This window comes from Pseudovirgaria hyperparasitica (genome assembly GCF_010093815.1).
Source record: "Pseudovirgaria hyperparasitica strain CBS 121739 unplaced genomic scaffold EJ05scaffold_10, whole genome shotgun sequence".
Classification (NCBI taxonomy): Eukaryota; Fungi; Ascomycota; class Dothideomycetes; order Acrospermales; family Acrospermaceae; genus Pseudovirgaria; species Pseudovirgaria hyperparasitica.
The window spans coordinates 150,202-161,320 of NW_022985558.1; the positions used below are offsets into that span (position 1 = coordinate 150,202).

Genomic DNA, 11,119 nt, shown 5'->3' on the forward strand with positions numbered 1-11,119 from the left:
TATGTTCCAGAACTGGTGATCATATGATACTGTCTCAAGCCAGAGTATCATCTAATCACTTCACCGTTTCCAGAGTAGGTTTCTCCGCTTCGGTCTTTTCTATCAGATCAGCACTTGACCTTAGATTGACCGCCCCGTTGAGTGCCTTAACAACTTCGCTCTCGTGTCTATCTCGCACTAATTCTCGTAGTGCACTGACAAGGAAGCCCCCAAATATTTCCACGGACCATTCGTCCGGCACCTGGCTCAGGACATCCATGACATCGAACCAGCCACCAAATCTTTCGAGCAGTTCGCCTGTGCGTTCAATACGTTCCCCAAGATCCTCGATTTTTAGGAACTCTGCGAGTAGGACCTTAAACAATCGGCCCTGCTCCTCCCGAGATGGCATGGCATTGTCAGGTACATATCCTAGTGAGGGTCGGAAGATGGATGACCCTCCGAGAAGACAATAGTTCACTGCGGTATCGAAGTCGCCAAGGCCGTGGGTAAGCAGGCGGATGGCCGAGTCGTGCTCTCCTTGTCGACCCGAGAGAACAATCATCTCCGGTACTAGCTCGTTCTCGTAGGCTTTCAGTCGAGACATAACATTTACAACATCGTAGTCTGCAACAGCAGAGCCTGTGGCGCTGCCGAGTAGTTGTAGAAGGCGCAATCGATTGTCCCACCACTCCACACCCAGCGAGTTTTCTGTAATAAATTGTCGATATGTGGGTTTGTGGGGACGAAGGGCTCTATATGTCTCATAGGTCTGGAGGAGAATGGTCCGTGTTTCGGGTGAGGATGAGAGCTGCTCAATCACCGAGTCCAAGTAGAAGCCGATAAGGTCATTGGCGTACTTCGAGAGTTTTTTCCCGAACACGAGGTACTCAAGGTACTCTTTCACTGCACCCGGAGCCCTGGCTTTGAGTATCTCAACCGCACGCGCAGGCTCGAACTTTACTCTCGCATTGTCATCGGCGAATAGCTCCACCCCGAGCTTCGGGTTTCGGTTCGCTAGCCACGTTCCGTATTCTTCCATAAGTGCCGGATCGCGGACTTCAGCTAGATGCTTCCGCATTCGAATTTCTCCATCAGCAAACTCTCCACCTTCATCGTTCTCGCCTTCGAGAATACGTCTCCATGTCTCGAGTACTTTGCCTACCAATCTCTTACTCATGTAAAGCCGACTGAGCAGGAAAAGGCGCTGATATTGTTCAAGTAGCTCCACAGCCCGTTCGAAACAATCTACACCACCGTCGAGTAAGCTATTAAGCTCTTTCCGCAAATTTGCATTGGTGGATGGACCATGTGTGCTGTGTCTATCCAAGAGAAGCAAAATGTGCAGGAGAGCAGCGTCCACGGTCTGGAAAACTTCCTTATCGTCTGCAATACTGGCCATGCCTTTCTTCTGCCTCCATAGACCCAGATAGCGTCTTATGAGCTGAAGTAAATTGTCACCAAAAGGGCTTTTGGGGTCTCGGGAGATCTTCGTGACATCATACTGCCCTAGAAAGGCTTCAATGGTACTCTTGAGACCTCCTAGTATCGAGATTCCGCTTGGCCCTTGCACTACCTCGTCTTTAAATTGTGGCAACAGAGCGAGAATGATACGGGGGTCAACCTCGCCTTGAATCAAGGCTTCTTCGGTCGATCTTTTGTCCTTTTCAAAGACTAGGACGTCTGAGATTGTGCGAATTATGAGGTCCATGAACAATAACAAAGATGCTTTCTGTCGAATATATCCAAGACCCAGATAGTCGACTTCAGTCCAGCCCTGAAGCCCGTGCAGATCGTTTAGTAAAAGTTCGATCTGCTCTCGGTTGGGCACCATCTTTGAGTCAGCAGTTTCTGAGTGTTGCGCGTTGTAGAGCCTAGCATCGAGTTTCAGGATCATTGGGTTTCTGACGATCCACCATACATTATTACTAGACCAGAGCACACTCCGAGCCTGCCATTGAGATAATCGCTCAGCATACTGCTTTGCACCCTGGTCATCTGACTTGAGCGATGACGACCGCACCGGTACCAGCTTTTCACTGGTCAATCCACGCAGATCCATTTGCCTAGGTGTCAGTTTCTGTCCCAGCTCTGGTAAAATCAGGCCCGTCTTGACAACCATACTTGACATGCCTGCTGATATATTTGGATGTGAGGTGTCATTGACCGTTGAAATGTCGATCCATTCTTTCAGGGATGCGCTTTCTCCTGGTTCCGTGTCCCAGCGTTGTACTTCAACACAGACTTTGTGCTGTTCATCTTTGAACAAGTACACCATGGCCAGGACATAACCTTCTTCAGGTGTCTCGCCTGGGCCCATAGAACTACTAGGATCAATGCCTCTGCCATCCGAAATAATACTAATTGGGTAAGAGCTGAATTCCATTGTACCACGTGAGGGATCACCATCAAGATTGACGAACGACCCTACGCCTCTATCCTCAGGAGTTGTTCCAGTAGTGAGGAGAAACTCATTTGGTGTCGGTGAGATGATGTGAGGCATCAATGGGACGAACTTCTTCAACGGCTCGGGGGGTGTGACTGATATAGGCTCTGACTCTGGATGATGTTCTACCGGGCGTGCTGGAAGAGGCTTATCTGATCCCTCTGGACCGGGGGCCGGAGTCGCACCTCTTTCTGGTGATCTATCGTCTGGGGTTGGTACTGGAAATGGCGAGCGGGATCTTGAAAAAAAGTCGGGCGCATCGAAAGCATATCTCGACTGACTCCCTGGCCGCGGGCTTTCTAATTTCCGTTGGTCTCCAAAAATGCCCAGACTTGTGCTTCGGCCATGAGTTCGACCTTCAGGCTGTCCCCGGGCTGGTAACCCTTGGGTAGATGCCATGCTCTTCGATGGCGTATGGTGCCCTGAGCTTGTCGAAATATCCTGAGTTGGGCCGGCGACAATTCCACTAGCTTCCTCGTCCAGTGTCGATATAGGAAATAGTGGAACCTTCTGTTGCTGATCAACATCTAGCAAGGCATAGGAGTGTTGATCTGCTGCGCAGGCGATGTCACCACGCCTTCTTGTTACCAAGCAACCGCCGTACTGGACGCTTTTCTTACTCCTCGGGCCTTCTTCAGTCACTCTGACCATGCGCAGGTTGTTTTTCTGGGCCATAAGAATGGCCATACTATCTTCGTTATCCTCATCATCTTCTTCGAGATTTTGATCTACGCCTCCGACATGTGTACAGGCGATGGGTTTGGTGCTTGGGAATGCGGGACTCAGTTCGGGAAGTGAGTAGAATGTCAATGTGTTGTTACAGATTATGCAGGCTTTATTGACCTTCGGAAGAAGAAGAATCTGTTGTATACCGGCTTTCAGGTCTTGTGCATAGGCTGGCTGTTGCCTTGAAGCCAGCATCGGCGTGGGTTCATCTGAGGCATCATCGGGTTCGGCCGGGATAAGGACGAAATGAAGGATTTCTGCAGCGGATGTGCCAATATACAGATTCTCGTCTGCAAGAAGGATCAGTTTTGATACTTGACTGATATCTCTTATGACTGCAGTTCCATGGTTGCGACTCACTGTAAACTTCTACGCAGGTGATTCTGATGTCTGACGTCTGCCCATCTGCGGAGAGCGGGACGTCAGATATGAGCTTGCGCAAGACGAAGGTGCCGTCTTCATGCCTATGTATAACATCATGAACTAAGCTCTGTCGCGCCGGTGAACTTGCCATAGCTCACCAGGCATAGCATGGTCGTGGCTGGTCGTAAAAGTTAGGAGATGTACGAGGTGCCCAACACACTTTGAGGCTTGAGGAGCGGGTGGTCCGAGCACTTCCGCCCCGTCTAAGCCACCCATCCATAGCGAGGAGTGTCCTCTTCGATGGATTCATAGCTGCGCAAGCAGAACTTGAAGCGCAAAGCATTGAGCAGGCCATTGCAACCCGCTGAAACTGTAGGTCAATGATGTTGCAATCTGTGTACTTTACGCCATAGACCAGGGTTTCATGCCAACGCGCCATCCAAATACCAAGGGCACCAACATGGACAAAGACGCGGCAAGAACCTCACAAGACGAAGCTGCAAATGGGGCCACAACAACAGCTGCATCATCAAGACCCGGAATGTCTCCCGGGGATGAAGAAAATAAATTCCAGAAGGCTATCGCAGCGTGGCGCAGTACGTACTACAACGTAAATCTACGACACCAAAGCTGACCTGTGTTGATTAGACATCGATCTGACTACCTTGGTTCCCACCCTTGATACTGCTGCCTATGATCTGAATGCGAATCAGCGTGATACTTTGACACAACGGAAGGATCTTGCCCAAAAGACGAAGGAATTTAGGAAACTTGACGATGCCGGCAAACTGGCTGAGATCAAAGGACTACTGAAATGTATGGCCTGACCGATTCAATACAGCTTTATGGGAGACTAGCTGACTGGTCTCAGCATATCAGACGTTCATTGACCTGATCTCGAACCAATCCAAAAGCATATCAACTGCGTTCTTCCAGGTGTACACTCCCTTGTCTGAAGCCCCTGATCCATACCCACTCCTCGAAGCCTCGGTTGAATCACTAGTCACATCTATTGATACCGTTCCAAGGCTCGAGAAAGAAAATCAGGAGCTACACAAAAATGTGAAGGCTCTATCGACACAGCTTGAGGAAACGGAGGTGAAGCTACAGGAGGAACGTACCACAAGGCAGGCTTTGGAAGAGACTCGTGATTCAGAAGTAAAGGAGATCGAGTCTACATGGTCAGCGGTCTTGGGCGAGAAACAAGACAACTGCGATGCAAAAGTAAAGAGCTTAGAAGACAAGTTAGAGAGCCAGGATAGACTCCTAAAAGAAATCAAAGCTAGCTACGAAGTCTCCCAGCGGCTTGACAGAGGCGAAGAGGCAGAGAATGAAGGTGCCCGAAGTAGTGCAACCGCCGCTGAATTGGAAGTTGTCAGCTCGGAGCTAGAGAGAACAAATCTGCGATTAGCGGACGTAGAGGCAAGGAATGAGCAGCTACGCCTGGAACTAGCCCAATCTGCTTCACAGTCACACCGTACCCGACCTGAGGCTGTTGAAGATGACCCGGTTTACCAGCGGTTGCAATCCGAGAACCAGATCTTGCTGCGCAAGCTTGGAACTACCCGCCTTGAGAAGGAGTCCGAAAACAGAAGAATTGAAGGCGAGATTAGAACACTAGAGCGAGAGATTACGACTCTCAAGAAAGATCGCGACTCTTTAAAAGATAAAGTGCAGAAGTGGGGTGACTATGAGAACGTCAAACAAGAGCTCGAGGTCCTAAAGGTACGTCAAGCCGCTGCGGGCACTTGCGTAAACTAATAAGTATCAGTCGATCGAGTTCGCCACAGGCGATGATGATGAGGAAGCTGATCTTGACACAACATCCGACCAGAGTGAGCAGCCAAATGGCTCCGCAAGCACGAGCAAGGGAGATACCCTGGAGCAATTACTTCTCACGCGCAACAAGAAGCTCACGAATGAGCTTACTGTGCTGCGCGTCTCACATCAGGATCTTCAGAACAGGCTCGAGACCCTGCAAGAAGAGCTTTCAAATACCAACATGGACTTGGAAAAGTCGAGGGCTCTGACCGCAACACTGGAGAACGATCTCGAAAAGGTTCAACAGGAAGCTACCAATGCCTTTGATTCTTCGGCTATGTCTGTAGCAGGGACGTATACGTCAAGGTACCCTGGCACAGCCTATGGAAGTCGACGAGGTAGGGCCTCCTCCCCAACTTCGTCTATTATCTCTGGGTTCGACAACTCAGGGCCGAAATCAACGCTCGATGCAATCCGAGCTGGAGAACCAGTAGGTGGTGGCTCTGGTATATTGCCCATGATCACTGCTCAGCGCGATCGCTTCAAGAAGAAGAATACTGAACTAGAGTCTGAGCTTTCCAAGGCCCATCAATCAGTGTCATCGCTTCGCTCTGAGGTCGCCTCCTTACAGAAAGACAATCTGAATCTTTACGAAAAGACTCGTTATGTGTCGACATACAACCGTGGCGCGACTTCATCCTCAGCATATTCAAATGCAAATCCTTCCGCCATCCAAATGACCTCCAACACCTCGTCCGGTCTGACTACCGACCGATATCGATCTGCTTACGAGTCTTCTATCTCGCCATTCGCAGCCTTTCGTGGACGAGAAAGCGCCCGCGCTATAAAACGTATGAGCTTACCTGAACGGATAGTTTTCAGAATTACGCGGCTGGTATTAGCGACACGTGCGAGTCGAAACCTTTTTGCTTTCTATTGCATGGCATTACATATCCTGGTCTTTATGATGCTTTACTGGATGAGCACAGTGGAAATTGAACAACGTAGTAGTGGTTTAAGCAGCGGAACTGCTGCTGCAATGCAAGCTGTCGCAGACGGCGCCTTGTCAGGTAAGGAGGATCTGGCTGGCAAGGAGTGGCATCAAGAAAGTTTCCAAGAAGGGGGATAGCAGTGAATGTTTTCTGTATAATAATGTGGATGTCCCATCTAGGATGTGAGCTCAATTTCGGGAAATTTGATCTGTGAAGACTCTTACTAGCCATCATTGTTTGTCGGCACAATTAAGTCGTATCATTAGCAAGCGCTCAGCAGCAGACTCGTGTCTTATGTACTTCCGAAGTTCGTACTGTCAGTGGTTGGGCTATGAAACGAGTGACGCTGGTATACGAATCTGAAACCCCTCAACATCCCTGCAAGGCGTAATTGAAAGCTATTGGACCAAAATAGTAGAATGGTCATCCGATCCAATGGGGGGCGTTTGAGAATGTAAATATTGCCAGTTAGCCGACCATTCATTGTCAATGTACAAATATCGCGAACAATGCGTGTAGCGAAAAAACACGAAAGAACTCATTGGTCACGCTATTAATGATTTCATTTGTTCATGTATATTACTATCATTCGATGCGTAGCATCGTCCAACGAGCATTCAATGGCGATACAACAATGAATGCCACCCAAGTACAACCACAGCCAGAGCTCCATTATATGGCAACGCCTTTCAACGCCCCCGCGCCATACTATGCATCATCAAGATAAAAGAATATATCGACAGTCAGAACCAAATTCTCCCTTTCCCACACTTCCCACTCAGTGGTAGAAGTAGTAATTTGCCGCATATTGGACCTGAAACGTCGCAGCTTGTCCGTCACATGTCTTGGGTGCAACACCACCCGCGGTATCTACACGGTACACCTCCTTGTAATTACCCTCCACCGCCGTTAGTCGCAGCCACGGCACGCTGCCGAGGCCATTGTATCCCTTTGCTGCGTCCCCTGGCGCAGGCGTCTTGACCGCGTTCTTGCCGTCGCACATGACGGTGCCAAACTCGTGGTTTGCGGTGTCGAGGTTGAAGAAAGGTGTTGTGAGGCTAGTGAAGAGATGGTGGCCGCTCATGAGCATGTCAACGTTGTCGGCAGCGCGAGTGGAGACGGGGACTGGGAGGGAGAGTGCCACACGAGGGAGCCAGTGGATTAGATTCGAGGATTGAGCCGCGGCGCAGGTCATGTTGAACAATGTGGCGATGGCGCCGCCGGCTTTTGGCGCAGAGGATGGGTTTGATGTATCGCATGTGTAGTTCTGGGTGCCACGACCTAGGGCGACATGGGCGAGTGTAAGGCCTTCTGAAGGGGGACCGAGGGCTTCAAAGCCTGTGGGAAATTGATTAACTATGCGTAGAGGAAAAAGAGAGACGGGACTAACCTTGAGGTAATTGTGCTTGTGAAGGATCACACACAGCCATACCAGTGCGTAAAGCGTCAGAGCCGCGCCGGGCGATTGAGTCCAGCCAGTTCAAGTTGAAGCTTCCACCAGGGAGAGCAGCAACGAGAGGAATAGCAGCAACAAGGGTGAGGATACTCGAGCAGCGCATGATGTAGAGCGTCAAATACTGTCGGATATCTGGAGAAGAAGGTTGATCAAAAGGGAAGCAAGGAGAGTAAATAGAAAACAAGAAACCCCAAAGCAAACGCGCAATCAATGCAACAGGAATGATGAATGTATGACACTGCAATCGAAGCGGTCGGAACAATTCCTTATATGTTTTCTCCTCTGCTCCACAAGATCAAGGTTGCCAAACGAGGTCCGTCCAGAAATCCAGTTTTTCCCCAGCGCGTACGGATGGCAAAAATAACCAGCCGCGCACAAGCCAATCAACGCGCTTGCCGGGCTAAAGCGCTAGTGTCACCCCCTGATGCTTCTGCCAGGATTATGAGGCCAAGCTCATTAGCTCCCGTAGCTAGCGCACGGCAATCTGACCCAAAAATAGCAATGCTGAGAGATACACAATCTGTGAGCTGTGATAGGTCAAGGATGCCAGAGTTCGACTGGTAGAGATCGGGTGGGTGCTTTGACAACGGGAATGCAAGGATCGAGTGGAACCAATGCCCATGTGCGTTCTGCGTTCTGGTCATCTTCTTCGACGCGCCGTGTGGCTGGTGAGCAGGGTGGGCTAAGAAGCATACGGTCCGTAGGGTTGCGCAATGTGTTGTCGATGTCTTGGCTAATGATATTTTGTGCTCATGAGCCGTGAGGTTGTTGACAATCTGAGTCCAGTCGTTCTTCGTGGCGGTAAATGCCGAGTACGGCTCGGCAATGGATGAAAAGTTCCGGACCGGGGAGTTCAGTGCGCATAATAACTTTCTCCGTCACGCTTCCTCAAGGAAGATTGTTTAATAGTCCTCTGAAGACCATATTTGGTATCCCATATTCGTACTCGTCTAGAGACCTACGTCAAAAAGACACTAGCTTGGACACCGGTCTCAAGGCTCATCGCGCTATTGCAGATTTCGCGCCGTGAAAAGGCATTGACAGTTTGACACCATGGTTTCCACGGGCCAAGCCGCCGAACACGTCTTCGAGGGCTTCTATGAGCCGCACGCGCTGGCACCGTGCCACCATGCGATTCTGCGTTGTCGAAGACCCACACGCAAGCCGAAGTCGCCAGCACGACGACGACCATGATAAAGACCGCTAATTGCACTACCTAAGAGGATATATTAGCATTCAATAGATGTCCATTATTCAGCCCATGGATGAGATCGTCCAATCGCTGCCGTGGATCACGGTTCCCTTGTACCCGCTAAGTCAAACTAAGAAAGCAATCTCGATGAGCGCTTCAATGAAGGTTCTGATTGGACGGACGCTTCGGATGTTTCACGACATATCCGCAACGACTCTTCACTCGATAGGAGCTTCACAGAAACAAGGTGGACGTGGTGGTGGGTTGCGCAATACTTATGCGGTGACCATGTTAATATGCGGCTGATAGTAAGAGATTGCGTGGTTCCTTTTGTCGCGTGCACAATCTATCAATGGATTATGCTGGCCTGTTCAAACGTCGTCATTCGTAGCGTTACTAATGGTGAAGCAAGCTGTACGTGGGAAGCTACTGAATTCGTGATATCTGCAAGATCCTAGTGTCCAAATTTGAAGTTCATATCGTGCTCGAGCATAAATGGATCCCGAGTTCTGTTCATGACATGTCGTATCACTTGTGCTAATGACATGGAAAAAGCAATAACTATATTAGCCTTGTTGGATAGGTCCACAATTTTCAAGTTACTAGTCAAAGCACGTCTGGCAGGCATGACAGTGTTGGAAAAACAACTTGGGAACCGTCGCTGTGCCCAGCATACGTCGAGGCAAATGGCTATAGATTATTCGCATGCGAGCAGAGCCAATAACAGCACTCTTGCATTCACTTTCTTCATCAATTCCCATTTTCACGCATTGGCATATAAAGCCGCCGATCTATCATTTATACTCCCGGAGTCCCGGATATGCTCTGGTCAGGTTTCAAAGAGTCGTGATAGAAGAGGTCATATGCACAAAGTGAATCGGAGAAGGCCATGTGCTGCTGTGGTTTGTAGCACAGGATTCCAACTCATCATGTACGTCCATTCTTTGACATTCGTGGGCATACAAAGCCCTGACTGCCCTGCACATGAAGAGCCTTGTTCTTGTAGTGATCATTGTTGTTGCTTTATAAGCCCCTTGTAGACCTTACACCTGCATCAGGCTGTACTTTGCATAGTATTGGATATATGCTAGATCTATATAACATTTCATAGGTTCTTTGAAGAGATGCATTCGGCTGTGCTTCAGCTCCTCAAACTTATCGTCCAACACGTTTTCGAGACGGTGGCGTATCCGTATGCTGAATAGTGGATTTAAGATCAAGGACGATGAGTACTTCATGGAACGCTATGTGTCTTTCGTCGGTACGTAGAGAACAACGACAGCAGAGGCCTACTTGCAGATCCTACTCACTCACGACCAACTTTATACACAAATTGAAAGCTTCGATGAGAGCGATCTTTGGGATGTGCCACTCGCATCGGGGCAGGCTTTTCGATCACAATTTCTTGTGCAAATTGGATGAGACTCGCCTGTGTTCATCTGGCCATCAAAATCGTATCACGATCCAATGAGCATGAACAGTCTTGATCTCGCGTCGAGACTCATCCAATACCTGCCTGGTGGAGATCTTCCTGTCTCTTATCTACCAATGATCATGCCTCTCATATTCTGTCGTCTTTTGTCTCACGCCATCGATGAACAATGCAATTTTCGGGCCTCTCCTAATCGTGTCCACCGCTTGGGAGTTATGGCAATCATCACCGCTACGAGAGATCCTGTCTGTACGCTGGAACGCGAGAGAAGTATGTATTGAGCGGCCGGTATGAACGAGGAGACAAGTAGAGAGGCATTATGCCGGGCGTGATTGCCGTTGAGAAAAGTCGAGTTTATCAGCATGGACGAGACGCTCATATCTGGGAGCGATCGAGCTGGACGTCAGGTAGGACAGGGCAATCAGTCAATGAGAGCGGCAGCAGCAAGAACAACGACGAAAGAGCAATGAACCCAAGCCGAAATCAAACCGAAAAATGGGCGCTCAAAATTCAAAACAAAAGCTCATGCCCGGAATCGAACCGGAGATCATGCGCCTCTGCGCCCCTGCAGATACTTAGCTCCTTCATCTGGTGCTTTTCTTCAGTGGTAGGTCAGGTCATTAACCAACTAGACTATTCTCCCACTGGGGCTTGCATTCTTCGGTGAATAGAAAACTTATAAAGGATGTGTGTGGAACGCTACAGCCAATGAACAGAAGTCCTGAAGACGAACACAATGTACACTCGAATATGTTAAGTGAAGTACGTAGGG

At 49.3% G+C, this 11,119-nt stretch overlaps 3 protein-coding genes across 3 annotated transcripts; 1 reads left to right on the forward strand and 2 right to left on the reverse strand.

Moving 5' to 3' along the window:
• Nucleotides 1-55: 55 nt before the first annotated feature.
• EJ05DRAFT_493396 (uncharacterized protein) lies at nt 56-3,665 on the reverse strand (the record flags this gene model as incomplete). Its single annotated transcript, XM_033746111.1, has 2 exons — nt 56-3,441; nt 3,512-3,665. 2 exons carry the CDS (start codon nt 3,663-3,665, stop codon nt 56-58), a joined length of 3,540 nt encoding a protein of 1,179 aa, XP_033599282.1.
• Nucleotides 3,666-4,055: 390 nt separating this feature from the next.
• On the forward strand, nt 4,056-6,404 carry EJ05DRAFT_440424 (uncharacterized protein; the record flags this gene model as incomplete). The annotated part of the gene is made up of 4 exons (XM_033741929.1): nt 4,056-4,110; nt 4,163-4,330; nt 4,386-5,239; nt 5,286-6,404. The coding sequence occupies 4 exons, from the start codon at nt 4,056-4,058 to the stop codon at nt 6,402-6,404; spliced, it is 2,196 nt and encodes a 731-aa protein (XP_033599283.1).
• A 409-nt stretch (nt 6,405-6,813) lies between these two features.
• On the reverse strand, nt 6,814-8,007 carry EJ05DRAFT_538972 (uncharacterized protein). The gene is made up of 2 exons (XM_033749490.1): nt 7,658-8,007; nt 6,814-7,605 (listed from the first exon to the last, which is right to left on the reverse strand). The coding sequence occupies exons 1-2, from the start codon at nt 7,824-7,826 to the stop codon at nt 7,046-7,048; spliced, it is 729 nt and encodes a 242-aa protein (XP_033599284.1). The 5' UTR covers nt 7,827-8,007; the 3' UTR covers nt 6,814-7,045.
• Nucleotides 8,008-11,119: the final 3,112 nt, after the last annotated feature.

Bases quoted from the DNA above. Each gene is read 5' to 3' on its own strand.
- EJ05DRAFT_538972 (XM_033749490.1), bottom strand. From the start codon at position 7,826: ATGCGCTGCTCGAGTATCCTCACCCTTGTTGCTGCTATTCCTCTCGTT. The intron at 7,606-7,657 runs GTTAGTCCCGTC...AATTTCCCACAG, and splicing joins ACAAGCACAATTACCTCAAG to GCTTTGAAGCCCTCGGTCCC.